The 16561-nt window shown below is 31.6% G+C and overlaps 1 protein-coding gene across 2 annotated transcripts; it reads left to right on the top strand.

Annotated features, from left to right (window-relative positions):
• Window positions 1-13236: 13236 nt before the first annotated feature.
• On the top strand, window positions 13237-16091 carry LOC143256063 (uncharacterized). 2 transcript variants are annotated; one of them, XM_076512738.1, is made up of 3 exons: window positions 13237-13382; window positions 14593-14835; window positions 15084-16091. In XM_076512738.1, exons 2-3 carry the CDS (start codon window positions 14833-14835, stop codon window positions 15381-15383), a joined length of 303 nt encoding a protein of 100 aa, XP_076368853.1. In that variant the 5' UTR covers window positions 13237-13382; window positions 14593-14832; the 3' UTR covers window positions 15384-16091. The 2 variants fall into 2 exon arrangements, with proteins under 2 accessions (XP_076368853.1, XP_076368854.1); XM_076512739.1 differs by lacking the exon at window positions 13237-13382 and adding an exon at window positions 14059-14196.
• The last annotated feature ends 470 nt before the right edge of the window (window positions 16092-16561 follow it).

Raw genomic sequence — 16561 nt, forward strand, 5'->3', positions numbered from 1 at the left:
ATTTGAGGAACAATTTTCTTCTTTGACGGAGATTCGTTAACAGAAGGAAAACAATCAAGGACTCCTAGATTTTATTCTACTACAATGTCACCTTTTCATCAAAGGCCTTCAGTTTGGACATTGCAGTAATAATGTTTTCAGGTAGTTTTTGGAGACTTTAATTCAGAAATTTTAATTTGTCAAACCAGTCGGAGAGAAATTGAACCGTCAGCCACCAGATCTCATTATAAAAATAAAATTCAAAACGTGCTTTCTCAACCTCCAAGAAAGGAATTACTTCAGTTTTTAGTTGTACAATACGCTTTAACACCTTTTTTTTCAAAAGCCATCGAACTTCAGTGTGATACTGTAGCTTTTTGTGGTCTGGATTCATCGTCTCACAGAGAAGAGAGAAAAGTCGAGATTGAAGTGGCCGAGACTTGATGAAGTTCACCACTTGAATAACTTGATTCATAATAGACTGCAAATCTTTCTGCAAAGATATGGAGGCGAGCGCCTCTCTGTGAATTATGCAGTGAACAATCCTAATGTTTGGATTTTGTTGGCGCACCAGAGTGACGAATCCCTTGTTTTTCCTTGCATTGAAGGACAGACATCGGTGCAAACCCTGACACAATTATTCCAATGTAATTTGAAGAGCAAAATATTTTCAATCACCAACTCGAAAATGTCTTGGCTTTTCGCTGTACTTTTTAAATCTTTGCAAAATAAGTATTCGTTTACGATTTTTCCATCTTTTATGAATCGAACGAAAGCCAGAACTTGAGCTTTTCCACCAACGTCAGTAGATTCATCAATTGAAGAGACCACAGCAGAGACAATTCATCTTCAGGCGTTTCGAAGTGTTCGCAAACTTGATCCTTCAAATCCGACGACAAGTCTACAATTCTGCGCGAAATTGTGTCATTGGACAGTGGAACGTACTTAACCTTTTTGAAGGCATCTGTTTAAAACATAGTTTCAACGATGATTGCTAACGCCGACGCAATGACTGATTCGGCCTCCGTATGCGCTTTCTTGCGTTTTGCCAGCAATTGAGCAACCTTATAACTTGCAATCAATTCTTTTTCGGGCAGCTTCATGTAGTTCACCAGCTTCCTTGATTGTTCATGTTGTTGATCCGCGAGATTCTCGAAGTATTCTTTTGGTTTATCCTTCACAGCTGAATGTTTTGTTTCCAAGTGTCTCTTCAGTTTACTAAAAACAAGGGCCTCGTTTGATAAAGCTGCACTGCAGAGTAGGCATAATGGTAATTGAGAATGTTCGTATTCCAAAGCAATAAAACCGTATTCGATGTATTAGTTTTATACTTACGTTTGATTCCTTGCTTTTGATTTAACACATTCTCTTTTCCAGCACCAGACTTACTTAAATATTTTTCCATGGATAAATGATAAAGCTAATTCATACACGATAAGCACGAAGTTCTGCAGGTGATATAAAATTCCTACTTACAGCGTAATAGTTGTAACTTACCGCAGAATAAGAACGTGTTCCAGAAAGCAGTTTGATTGTTTGATACATCATTCATTTATGACGTACGAAGCACTTGTTGCGCCACAATTAAACTATTTATCGAACCGTTACAGTCGAAAATGAAATTTAAGTATGAACTTCTCGGTGCTCGAGTTCAATGAAAACCATCGAATGTTTTGGAAGTTTTCAATGTCTCTGTTGTAGCTTTTATTAGCTGATGTGTTAGACTTGTTTGTAAAATCCCAAGAAAGTTGAATGTGTTTCAAAAATACCGCGGCACACCTGCCGATTTCTCGCGGAACACTCGTGTGCCGAGGCACACAGGTTGAGAATTACTCTGGTACGTGATGAGCTCAAAAGGTTGAACATATTTTTAGTATGTCATAGTCATCAAATTTATATTTTCTTACTTAAAAACAAACGTGCTTTCACCGAAACAAAAACTGCATTCCTAAATACGTAACATATCACTCTTACAGATTAATAAAAATGAATTAAGTAAACAAAAACAACCACGCTCAGATGTCTTTATTCTAAAAATACATGAGATAATAATAAGTTACACAGACAATTTATTCACTACCAAAATATAAATTGGCGCAAACAACATGGTATGTCTGCTTAAATTCCTGGTATAATGATCAATTTTTTGTATGTTTATCGTTTTTTAAGGTAAATATAATTTTCAAAGATAGTTGAAACTGGTAACCTCAACAACTAGTAGCATTATTTGGAACAACAATAATGGAAAATGTCAGAGAGTTACTTAAAATTAGATCCAGAATTCAAAGTATCGTATTGGAACGATTTTGGAGTCTCAACACATATTTAAATAGACATAACCACGGGGCCATGTCCTATCTTCCGTCTGAGAATCTTGATAAAAACACATGAGTTTGCATTGCGAAAAATTACCTAATAAGCTTTAACATCTAAAATAGACTGATGCAAAGAAGACGAAACAGCCGAAATTTATTCTGAATGACTATCAAATTTCTAAATATTAGATTAATATGTCATAAATAATTGAAGTAGCCACATTTCACCAAACAATTTTGAAAATGTTAGACATCTCATCGACTTTTTGGCGAAAGTGTCTTAATTTTGAGTGTAAACATTTAAAATATTTCGATGCAGATTTAAAAGTTAACATATTCTTATTACGTGGAATCCAATTATGAATGCAGATTACATGATATGACTGTTATTGTACAATACTTATGTATTCTTTTTTAAGACATTTTCTTAGTGAGTTGATAAATGTAATCTATATCAGAATTCAGTTGTTCTGTTCGTTTATTTTTTATCTAAGGTAGAACAGTTTGATGATGGGGAGATGTATCGTAATTTATATCTGAGATAATTTGATGATCATATGACTAAAAGTATTATTATTATTTCTCATTGCATAAAATAATACTGTTAAGTTGATACAGCCAATCTATGTTGTTCCATGTTTGATGATATTCAATATGATCAATTCTTTTTTTTTTACTTGGAATGAAGTTTCCTATTTCATATCATGAGACCACAACAGCTCTTTCTCATCCTATTGACAGTAGTATTTTTTGCATTGTATTTCGTAATGTGATTGGACAAAACTGATACATTCACGTAACGTTCAAAATGAAACATTTTCTCTTGACATTGCAGACATGAAGTATATAATTTTGGGTTTTTATTGGTGAAGTCGTTGTTCTACAAACCCTCTCCCTCTCTCTCTTATCATTTACAGTTTGAACAGACTGAACCGAAACTGGAGTAAACAATCGGTAATTCTACAGTCAGGAAATGGTAAGCTTACAAAATCTATATTCAATCTCGTAGTATCCATATTGTTAATACAAAACTAGGAAATAATTTATTTCATAGTTACTGTGATAATTGTAAACAATAATGTTCACTCTCTGATATTATTATCCTTTATCAGCAATTAATCAAAAGTGGAAAAATTTAGTCGATATTATATTTGTCTAAATGGTGTGAAATCCTTGACAAATTAAAAGTTCTAATAATGTGTGATATTATTTATTTACTTCTTGAATATACACCGTTTTTTTAATAATGAAAGGTGTAATGTGTTACAATAATTTTATCGACATTTGCTATTCTCAGAAGCGAAGATCTTAAAGAAATTGACTCCACTTCTAACAATCAAAATGTTCTCTCGGTAGCAGAGTCACGTCATGGGTACACAGTCGGGTATGCATCTAGAGGTGGTGAATAATAAGGATAAGTTGGTGCTGGAGGATACTGACATGGTGGAAAACAAGGTATAAATTGGTGGTAGTGGAAAAAGGAAAGTTTGTTAATGGAGGATACAGTAGTGCTGGATAAGGAAGTTTTGATGGAGGAACATATAATAATGAAGGATATGGTGGCGATAGCTACAGAGATGGATACTTTGGTGGTAGCGGCAGTATAGTAGGATACAGCGAAACACCTCAATAAATCTCCTGTTAGTCCCACATTTGGAACAGATGAAATACACTATGCTAGAAATCAAAACAAACAACTCACATGATGTCAACAATACATTAAAAGAAAAAAAAAACCTACTGAATAAGATTAATATGTAAGTAAAACAGACCGTTGAAAGGTACCTAGTAATCACGAAAATCAAAACATCCCTAAATAATGTCCTTGAAAAGGAGTGCTAATGAGAAATTCAAAAAATCCATATAAATTAAATATTGTTTTATATAAATCACATAAATTAAAAACAAAATAAAAATAAACATTCTTGTCCTCCCTAAGAATTAATTATGGACTTAGATACTTAAGTAGAAACGTGATTTAACTGTATAATATTGGACTTTACACACACACACATATACACACGCACACACAATAAAGGGAGAATGATAGGTTTAAGTGAAAATAATAACAAATATATAAAATAATCGCTTACAAAAATTAAATTAAAACTGTAACCTCATAACTAAGAGAACATGTTTCTAGAAGAGAACCATGGATTCGTGGATTCAAAGGCCAGGCTGATAAACATTAAGCTATACCCGATCCAATGTTAACCGCCAATGACTATTATAATATAGATCCTCTGTCATGTAAAAGTTCACTACGCCAATGTATACCAATACTGTTATCATGAAACAGAACTGAAAATCCATCCTGTATCACATCGGAATGTCTGTAAACGTAAACAGTAGAATTCCTTTGTGTGCAAAGAACAGAAAGACCATAGTTTAGCTTTGCGCTAAACTTCACAACAAACACACAGAAATGGAAAAAAAAATCAATAGCTATAAATTAGGAGTGAAATGCGAGAAGACAATGAACAATTTGACAATTTATTGTATCTTAAACAAACTAAGATTCTTTTCCCCCAAAAAACAATTCTTTTTATGTTCATGAGAGAATAAACTTTGTTGCTTTAATAAAAATAATTGGAGTTTATAAAGTGTTGGCAAAAATTACTGTATGACTGTTTCATTTATAATATGGGTTAATTTTTAACGTCTTACTTTGAAACAAACAATAAATAAATTGGTTGAAACTACCTTTGAAATTCTTTCTTTCGTACAAACGTATATTATCAATTGCAAAGTAACTTGCGGATTATTTTTATGCCTTACGTGGACCTTTCAAGAAGTACCTGTCATCGTAATGCTGATACTCTACAGTAAAAAATTTATATAACATGTTTTGTTATTAATTTTATAAACATACACATATGTTATTATGTTAAACTTGTAAGGCTACACGAGGTCTACATGTGATTGCCGTCTAAACTAACTAAGAAGTATAACAATAGAAGTAAGGCAACTAGTCATCACCACCTCTTTCGCTACCATTTTAGCAATCATTAGCGATATTGACCTTCAAGTTATAACACCCCACAGCTGAAAGGACGAGCATATCTTGTGTGACGGAGATACTAATCCGCGACCCAATGACCAAGAGTTGAGCGCCCCTAACCTCCTGACCATGCCGGGTCCACCTCATAGTACTAAATGTCATAAGTATACTCGCTTAGCAAGTATGCTTAGTCTAAAACATTCGGTAAGCTATTGGTTGTATTGTTAGATGAATTATTATATTTTTTATTAAAAATAATCGTACCATTGACATTAATTTGTTATAGATAGACATTCAAAACTGACATAAAATAATTTCATTCACTATTTCCATACGTTGTAGGTCGCTTATTTCGGTTCATAAAATATTCGCTCTGATAAATATCTCTATTTATTTCAGCAGGTTAATCAGTATGACCCACTATGGAATCAAACATATTTTCACTATCAGTAATTAGTAATAATAAATCCCGGTAAAAAGTTGATTCAATTTGAAGAGCTCAAAATTTTAATAAATTTTACGCATATAAACTGTAATGATTTAATATATTAAAAAGTGGTTTCAGTTATTCAAAATATGATTTTTGAGTACTAAAATTTTTCAGTACTACATATAAAATTACATCAATAAATATATAATCAAATTCTGACATATAGTCATATTCTTGTTAGAAATTGTGTTCTATTGTTTAAAAAATGGATGTTGCACGTACAACATTTATTTTCGGTTACTTTTTGAATCTTCAGTACAACCGAAATGTAAAAAGGCTTTTGTAGAAGTTTGTTTGTGTTATCATTCAAAAGATGACGCGACATTTAGTAAGACTCAATCAGAGCTTCTGCTTTTGAGATCTTGTCAAATTTCAGAACAGTACGTAGCATTATCGTATTTTTATTTCGTTCACATCTACAGATAAATCGTATTCTAGACGTTCACGCCATTGCTTCGTTGCAATAGATCTCTAAGAACCTCTAAACATTTTATGAGTAATCTTGTATTAGGTTTAAATAGTATAGAATAGTTCCAAAATATTTTATTAGTTTGTGAACAGAAGCCTACGTATGACTGTTTTCATTTGATATGCTCAATAAAGTTCGTTGAAGATATATTCATTTTCTTTGAATTAGTTGTTACACTAAATATAGGCTGTTCATTACCAAGTCAAAGAAAACATTTGTTTTCTTAAATTCACGGTCCAGTTAGTACTTGTTTCTCTCAATTAGGTAGCTAACTTTATTTCAATTATGAAGCTAATATTCAAAAATAGAAATTCAGTTGATAATAATTTGGAAACTAATTAATGTATGTGATTTAAATTCGAAGATTTATTAAATTGTTCTTAAATTTTGGAAATACTTCAAAACATGCATTCAAAATCTGTATTATCCATGTAACAATAACTGACATTCCTTTGAAAAACAAAATTTTAAGCACGAGATATAGCGCTTGAATAACAATATACAATATGGAAGGTTAGTTTTAATGGTGTTTAAGTTTGACGTTTAACATTATAAAAACCTCGTTGAAAAAAAATCTTACATATATATTAACTTCATTCCTGTAAAGCGCAATTGAGTTTCCGATTACAAAAGTTAAACAACCTTTCTATTACATTAAACATGCTAATGAAGTGGGAAAGTCAGATCCCCGGACATAGTAAGCATTTTCTTACTGTTAAATGTCAGAAGAATAGGAAAATTACAGCTTTCCTATCTGTGAATGTCCTCCAAATTAGATTGACGTATCATAAAATCCACATTTCATACATTACATTACAAAACGAGCATTCTCCAGTTTTGTGATGCTTTCTACGACCTACACTTTGAATCATTCTATGCATCTATTTTCTCTGCACAACATTTTTAAAAAAGATACCTCCAGTGGTTTGACAGTAATTTAAGTTTTGAGGTTTATGAGTATAAAATTTGGGTTTTGATACAAGTTGTGACCAGATCACAGATAGCAGTCTCTTTTGGTTTGTGCTTAGCAAAACAATAAGCAAGAGAAAAGTAATATTTATCTCTTAAATATTGAACAGAGTGTTCAAGAATTAAATATCATGTTATGTTATGAAAATCACCAATTTTATTCCTTTATCATAATATCTTAATAGATAACTGATTTTGTTCTATGCTATCACATACTTCAACCTTTAGGATGGAATAAATGCCTTACAAAACACATTTATTGCAAACACAATTACTAATTTTCAAACATATGAAATCCTTTATTAATCCGTTAATAGCATATTCTTACTTTAACATCTTAAAAAAATTTACATTACCATTTTTTAACCCTTCCGAAAAGGTAGATATAATAACACACACTCAAATGATACAGCTTAATGCCTGGAAACTTAAAATGCCAGAAACCAGATATAAATATCTGTGGTTGGTAGAACCCTATTTGTAATTTTGTGCTTAATTTCAAATAAAATAAACTTTACATCTTGAAGCGAATTTTAAAGGAATAATATTTTATTTCAAAAATTCACTATCTTTAAAATAGAAAAGATTAAAATGCGAAAAATTTCTATTTATTTCAAATTTTCTGTAACAATTTGACCTAAGAAACCCTAAGTTTATTTCTTTTGTGAATGAATTGTTAATTCTACATAAATAAAAATCAAGATGAAATGAGATAACTAAAACATTGCTCCATACATTGGCCCAAAGTTTCATTGTATTGCTGCTAGGTGATGTTTCGTCATCTTTGTGCTTGAATTTTACGCAAAGCTACACGATGGTTACCTGGGCTAGGCCACCCTGGTTTACCAGTGTAAGACCAGAGGGAAAGCAGCTGGTCATTACTACCCACTGCCAACATAATGTGTTGTCTGTGCTGTGTCTACAATGGTTAACAATAAATTCGATTTTATCATATCGCTCCAAATTAGAATATGGAAATCTTTAGCACAAACTGCCACGTTGTGTAAACAACTCTGTAAAAGTTAATTTAAGATAACTTTGATGTTAAAATGTATTTTCGTATTACAGGAAAAAATCAGAAATAGTAACACTGATTAAAATTCTCTTTTGTTTAAAATTAGGATGTTTATTTTTTAAATAATTACATAATTAGGTAATGTTGAAATAATGGTCTTTGTTTCTCTTTCTTCAATAAATGAAATGATGAACTTACTATATACATCCTAAAAATGAAGTACAATGTGTTCTTTAACAATTAAATATAAAAAAATATCTGGCTTATTTGATTTTTTAACTATTAATTTATGTTATAATGAAAAGGACAAGGACTAACAGGCCTTATTCTCAGCTGGTGGGGGCCCGGCATGGCCAAGCGTGTTAAGGCTTTCGACTCGTAATCCGACGGTCGCAGGTTCGAATACCGGTCGCACCAAACTTGCCCGCACTTACACCCGTGCGGGCGTTATAATGTGAGGGTCAATCCCACTATTCGTTAGTAAAAGAGTAACCAAAGAGTTGGCGTTGGGTGGTGATGACTAACACCTTCCCTCTAGTCTTACACTGCTAAATTAGGGACGGCTAGCGCAGATAGCCCTCGAGTAGCTTTGAGCGAAATTCAAAAACTAACAAAACAGTTAGTGGGCATTTAGTAATAAGTTGAGTTACAGAACAAAATTGAAACTTCGACCAAATATTTATTATGTAACTATGTGTATTTTAATTTTATTAATATTATCAATAAATCCGTGTCTTATGTCTGATGTAGTCAATTTTTGATATCGTTATATTTTGAGACTTAATATGATTGTTGATAATCTTTGTAAATCAAGCAGCTGATAATTTCGTGAATTTTTTAATGGGATAAAGTAAATAGGAACATTTCCTCAAAGAGATCTAGAAACGAATCAATTTTATGCTTGTTTTGGAGATATGTGGAAGTCTGAGTTTTTAAACCATTTTTCAAAGAGATATAGAAACTAATAGAATTAATTCTCGTTTTGGATATATGTGGAAGTTTCAGTTCTTAAACCATTTCCTCAAAGAGATATAGAAATTAACAAAATTTGTGATCGTTTTTGAGATATGCAGTAGTCTTAGTTTTTAAACCACCAAAAGTCACACACCAGTCGAGAACTCTAGCAATAGCATTAAAAGTTAACTACCGTAAACAGTTCTTAGTAGTCCGGTTTTGACATTTAAAAATAACAAATAAATATACTTATTGAAAAAAGATTTGAGAAATGGAATTTGGTAGTTGGTATTTTTTGCTCAGAAATAACATGTACTTCTCTGTACAAACAAGAGCAACCACAAAAGAAAAACTCCTCACTAGGTGACGTAGTAGTAAGAATACCACCTGTTTCTCATTTTCGACACAGCTGCAATTTACTGGTTGTGAGAACGTACCTCTTATTCAATGTTACTTGTGTAGGTTCTAATCTACACGTGAATATACTCGCGGTTGTATAGTTTGCGCTTTCACTATTGCGTGTGTAAGAAAAGCCAACACAGAAACATTTTTTTTTCTTGAACACCATTTCTATTGTCTTCAAACTGTAGTGTTCTGGGCAGACAGTGGTTGTCATAACAAAAGTGATACTCAGTCTCTTTACAGTACCTTCCTTCTTATGATGTAATATTTTTACAGATGAAATATTTTTACAGATAATGGAAATTTTGAACAGCAGATAATAATAATATAAGATTCTGAATAATATAAACGTTAGTACTCATCATTGGATTGGTCAGTGTAACTTATAGTGTAGGAAAGACCAGTTTGAAATAATAATTAATAATCTTAGCCATTAACTTCTATAATAATGTATTTCGCTACAAAGACATATTAAAGAGATCGCTGTAACCAGCTGATCATTATTAGTTCTTAATCGTTCCTTTTCTTATGGATATTTCTTGTTTGATGATGTCAGAAGGTTTCCAGATTTTTTAGTATTTCGTAATTACCATATTTATATTTTGTGATATTTCTAAACAGGTAGCCTGTTACTCCAACAATCCATAAAACCAAAGATATTAAAACTTAAATAAAGTAAGTAAAAATAACGAGTCTCATTTCTTTGTGTTATGAAAAAACACCTAAGTTAATAATAAGTTATACAAACAATTTTCTGCCACCAAATGAAGTGAAGCGAACAACGCGGTATGACAGCTTTAAAGATGTGGTATAATGATCAAGTTTTTTTGTGTTTAAACCATACCAACTAGTATCATCATCCAGAACAATATAAGAAATGTTAGTGAGCTAATTACAAATATTTCTAGAATTCAGTGTACTGAATTAAAACGATTTCGGAACCTCTCCAAATTTTTAAATACACTAGGACATGTACGGTCATGTTTTTCATCCGTCTATGAAATTTGGCATCAGCAGAAGAGTTTGCATTGCAAGAAGTCGAGCATAAATTTCTCTTTATTTTAAGTTTTTTTTTAACAATTTGACCTAAGCTATTTTTAGCTTCATTATTTTTTGTGAATGCATTGTTAATTCTATATTAATAAATTCAAATGAGATAACTAAATACACAATCTTTTACAACGATCCGAGGTTTCTTTCTATCGCTGCTATGTGATATTACTTCACGAACATTGACAATTCTACACAAGGAGCTATTTTCACTCTGTCTGCTATCTTTTAATTGAATATTGGGTCTTTATAACCTATCCGCTGACATGGGGACATAAAACACTTGGTTTAATAATTAATTACAAATTAAAAAATTAAAACATATTATTTTATTTAAAGTTAACCCGACGCATTTTGGCAATTGTTATTCACATTTTGAAATAAGTACAGTTTTAGTCAAATAAAAACTTGACTTCCTTTTGTTGAGTTCTGAACTGAATGCTCAAAGCGAATAAATAGTTGAATGATTTTTTTGTGTGATAATGTTAGCTTGAATTTGACTGACTTTAAGGACGATTTTTTGCTGATATATTTACATAAAGAAAATTCATATCACACAAAAACATTTAATACAAAGTTACACAATAAGCTCTTTACACTATTCCACTGATTGGTATTGAGTCTTGGGCTTTTATAAAGTTACCGTTATTCCACCTGGAGCCATAAAAATAAACCTCGTGAAAATTGATTTAATAATTAATTACCAATAACAAAAAAGTTAAAATATATTACTTCGTTTAATGTTTACCAAAAACATTTTGGTAATTGCTCTTCACATTTCAAAATTAGCTTAGTTTTAATCCAAGTAAAGGTTTAAATTCTATGTATTTTTTTATCTCAAAAGGATAAATTATAAAGAGAACTAAAGTATTCTTTAATCGGCCGAACTCTCTGGTGTTATATGTAATTTTGCCTCTTTACGGTTTATTACCTCTGCTAGGTTTAGCATATCATAAACATTAATCAAATAGATAAAAACGGAATCCAACTTCATATATATAAACACTTTGTACAATAATTAATTACAAATAAAAAAAATTAAAACATATTATTTTCTTTAATGTTAACCAGCCGCAAAACCAATCCAAACTAATACTTCACAACTGTACAAGCAATGAAATAGTTGAGCTTTTTGTGTCATGTGTGACTTTAAGTCTTTCATTATCTATCTTCTACAAATATTGAATTAGAGATGAATCTGTCACATTATTTTGCAACTTGTACTGATAAACCAGAAAGATTGAAACATCTAACATACAAGTAATGAAGAATTCTTTGGTATCTTCGTTTTGTATTATATTAGTCCTTTCTTTACTGTAGACTAGGTATAAAAATAAGTATTTGTATGTCATATTTAAAAATGGTCTGTAACTATATCAAAAGTAGCCCAAGAGTTCGCGATGGGTGATGATTATTAGTTCCATTGCCTCAAGTATTTCACGCCTATATTATGGTCCGCTAGAGTAATAGATCTCTAATAAGTTTGTCCGAAGATAAAATCCAACAAACGAGTACTTTATCTGCATGGAGGTTTTATGTTTGTTATCCAAATGCTATTTTATCACTTTTTTAAACTACAAACATTCATACACCAATCGACTACTTTATCAACAAAATTTAAAGCTAATCCCTGCTACGGTTGCTGGTAGGCCAGGTATAAACAACTAATACAACCTAATATAAATTCTTTACTTAGACTTGCGAATTGGAAGTTGGTATTATCTACCAGAATAACACTTTATTAAATACATCATTTGAACGGCAGAGGCTTAAATATAGCCACACCTAACATGGAAATGCTGATTAGCAAGACAAGAAGTCTGTAAAATATGTCCCCTACAAGAAAAATACATTTGACTAAATAAAAAAATAACCATCACTCTTATAACGTCACCATATCCGAAAGTCCTGGAACTTTTCACTGGCTAAATGATTTTATTAAGAACTTCCAATATTTTCTAACATCAAGGTTTTTATGATTCTGATGATTATTTTTAGCAATTATGAAAATTTTTCTCCTGCTGTTATATTTACATATATATATATATATATGAAAGTCTTTATAACTGCCTTTATTAAACAAGTTCGAATTTCTTAGTTTGTTCAATTTAAATTATATCTACTAATATATGTATTTCTGTAAATATTCGGGAGTATAAAATTACTATGAAAGATAAAATAGCTCTGTAGCTATTAATCAATGACTTGTTGCTGATAGAAAAAACAATGTAATTAAAATGTGATTTCTCAACGATTGAGATAATTAAAGATGCGATCAAAGAAACGTATATAAATAACAAATATATTTTGTGAATGAGAAAATTTTAATTTGTTAAAAACAGTAGAAAATTTAGACTTGAGGGTGGTGATGACGAGATGCTTTCCCTCTAGTGTTGCACTGCTGAATTAGGGACGACAAGCACAAATAGCCTACATGTTGTGTTGCGCAAAAATTGAAACAAAACAATGCAAAGGACAGCGTGACCTTGTTTTTAATCGAGATAATTACCCACAACGCTACAAGTGTTATTTTGGAAGTTCCAACAGATGGATGCAAACTCGAAGAAATAAGCATGCTACACTCAACAGAAAGAATAAACAAACCTATTACATGGTTTATAATCCATGGACTGTTTCATAGAACGAACACCGGATGTTTTCATGCCAATTCTTATTGGTCTGTAGCATTGTGACGTCTTTGCTCTAGCTCCCAGAAAAATGAGACCTCTCGCCATGAAGTAAGTCATACACCCTTTTAAATTGTCTAACATGAATATTTCTTTAATTCTAAACAAAATATTTAAACTTAACTTTGTGACTATACTTACCACTTGAACTTTCGAGATAGCTACTTCAAAATCTTTTCACGATTAAAATATCTTCTGGTTTTGTTTGTTTGGAAGTTCTTGAAAGCTACACGAAGGCTATCTGCACTAGCTGTCCCTAACTTAGACTAGAGGGATGTAACACATACCTGAAAATTTAGTGTATTTCTATGGAATAAACCAATTCTTTCGTTTTGATATTTCTATGACCTTCATCTCCCCTGACGATTCGCCATTTAAAAAGTTGCGAAAGGTTGCATGATAAAATTGTCACATTTAAAATTTAATGATGCAAAGAAGACGAGAAGCGGAAGTTATTTCTAATTGAGTTACAAAACTCTAAATATTAGTTACCGCATTTCAGCAAACAACTTTTAAATGTTAGAAATCTTATGTTTGTTTGTTTTGGAATCTCGCACAAAGCTACTCGAGGGCTATCTGTGCTAGCCGTCCCTAATTTAGCAGTGTAAGAATAGAGGGAAAGCAGCTAGTCATCACCACCCACTGCAAACTCTTGGGATACTCTTTTACCAATGAATAGTGGGATTGACCGTCACATGGTAACATCCCCACGGCTGGGAGGGCGAGCATGTTTGGCGCGACCGGGATGCAAACCCGCGACCTGAGATTACGAGTCACACGCCTTAACACGCTTGGCCATGCCGGGCCCAGAAATCTTATGAATTTTATGGCGTTAATGTCTTAATTTCGAGGGAAAATATTCCAGGTATTTCGATGGCAAGACAAAAAATTAATGTATTATTATTACATTGCTTCTATTTAAAATTTTTGATTACTATGATATGACTTTTTTGTTATACAAGACTCATATTTTCTTCTTTAAGAAATTTTGTTAGTGCATAGATAAATGTAATCAATATCTGTATTCACTTGAGGAGTTTTGTTTATCATTATTTTTGTCTGAGATAACCTGATGGTCATATGACTCAAAGTATTATCATTATTGACTGCATAATAAAATACTGTTAGTAAGATCTTGCCCATTGTTCCTGGTATATTCGTGTTTGATGATATTCGCTATGAACTGTAATTATTTCATTACACCTAAGTTTTCTTTTTTATATCATAAAACCACTGCAGCTCTTTCTCATCTTATTGGTAGAGATATCTCCTGCATTGTACTATGATTGGATAAAAGTGGAACATCAACGCAGCGTTCTGAGTGCCACGTTTTCCGTTGAAACTGGAGACTTCAACAATATAATCTTGTGTTTTTCATCTGTGAATTCGTTGTTCTACAAGCTTTGTCCCTCTCTCGCTTTGCACTCCTATCATTTACAGTTGGAAGAGACTGACCCGAGACTAAAGTGAACATTTGGTAATTAAATTCTTAACACGAAAAATGGTAAGCATACAAAAAACTGTATTTAAACTGCTATTATCCGTATTGTTACCACAAAGCGAAGATTATTATAAACAATAATTTTGAATATTCGATATATAAAATTCCCTTATCTGTAATTTCTCAATATTGGAAAAATTCTGTCTATGTTATTTTTCTCTAAATGCTGTAAAGCCTTGTCAATTTAAAACTTCTATTAACTTATTATGTAATTTATCTACTGCTTAAATATAAACTGTTTTCTTATCTAGGGAAAGCTGCAATGTGTTGCAATAATTTTTGCGACATTTACTCTAGTCAGAAGTGATGATCTTAAAGAAATTGACTACACTTCTAACAATCAAAATTACCTCTCCGTAGCAAGGCAACAAATCCGGGTTGGAGACGAGTATGCATCAGGAGACGATAAATATAGTGTACTCGGTGGTGCTGGAGTTCATAGTCTTCGTGGAAAAGAATTGCATGGCAAACGTGAATACGATGTTGGGAGAGTAGGCCACAGTAGGTCATGTAGAAGGAGTATTGGTTCTGAGGGTTTTGGAGAAGGTTGATATTAATTGTTATAATCCAGTTGCTTCTAGTGTATATATTTTGTATCCTGGTGTATCTAAACTCTTAGAAACTCAATTCATTGAATCTAAAGCATTTTTTATTCAGTTTTTGAGAATTAACTTGCTAAGAATTAATTTATCGTATTCTTGGTGAAATTGAACATAATTATCAGTGAAACTTTATTATTTTATAGCTTAACAATACACGTTATGTAGTTAGAGAATATTTTAAATTTCAAATTGGTAATTGTAATAATTTCTTACAAAATCATAAATTGAAGAAATTTAGCAAAAGTTACTATTTTATTTTATCTGTTTTTTTAGTAGCACATAGCAATAAACCAGTATATACGTTAGGTCGAAGTAAACCAAACACATGAACTTTATAATCTGCACTTTGTTAACAGATTTCTGATTCCTGAACCTTAAATGATGTGAAACAGAAATACCTAAATAACTCGAGAATAAATATGATACACTATACTAAAAATATCAAAAACAACTCGAATAATGGCAATAGCAACAACAACAAAAATAATGTTTAAGTATTTGAGACGTTAAAAGGTATCTAGTAATGGTGAAGAAGATAACCACGTAATCGCACATAAAGTTTTTGAGAAAGAGTGTTTATAAGTTATAGAGAAATTAGAAAAAGCTGTATAAATAATAAATATTTTAGAAAGTGTAATAAATAACAGGCAATCTGGTCATGTGAAGCAATTAATTATTGACTTAGTTACTTCAGGAGAAACGTAATTTGGATATTTAATTATTGACTTCGTTCCTTATCACTAACACCTCATACTTCATCAGAATTTTATATACGTATTTACTTTAATGTATAAAACATAAGATTTAAAGAAAAATCATTTTCACTGTGTTGTGTTTAAAGAGGAAAACTTAGTTCTCCTTTATCCTTTGTTGTTCTTGAATCTCATATGGTTTTTACCGAGGCTCAAGAAATATCTATCATACAATTGGGTCACCACACATAGGGTACGATAGTCTGATGTTTGACGCTATTTTTCTTTCTATTGCGGTCTTAACTAAGATACAAACTTTTCTTGAAAAAGCTGTATCAAGACTGTTAAACTCACTTGGAATTATTTTTTCACCAATTTTGTTTTTATTTATCACCTTAAACCATAATTTCTAAATGCTAAAATTATGAATACGTC

This window comes from Tachypleus tridentatus, chromosome 7 (genome assembly GCF_004210375.1).
Source record: "Tachypleus tridentatus isolate NWPU-2018 chromosome 7, ASM421037v1, whole genome shotgun sequence".
NCBI lineage: Eukaryota > Metazoa > Arthropoda > Merostomata > Xiphosura > Limulidae > Tachypleus > Tachypleus tridentatus.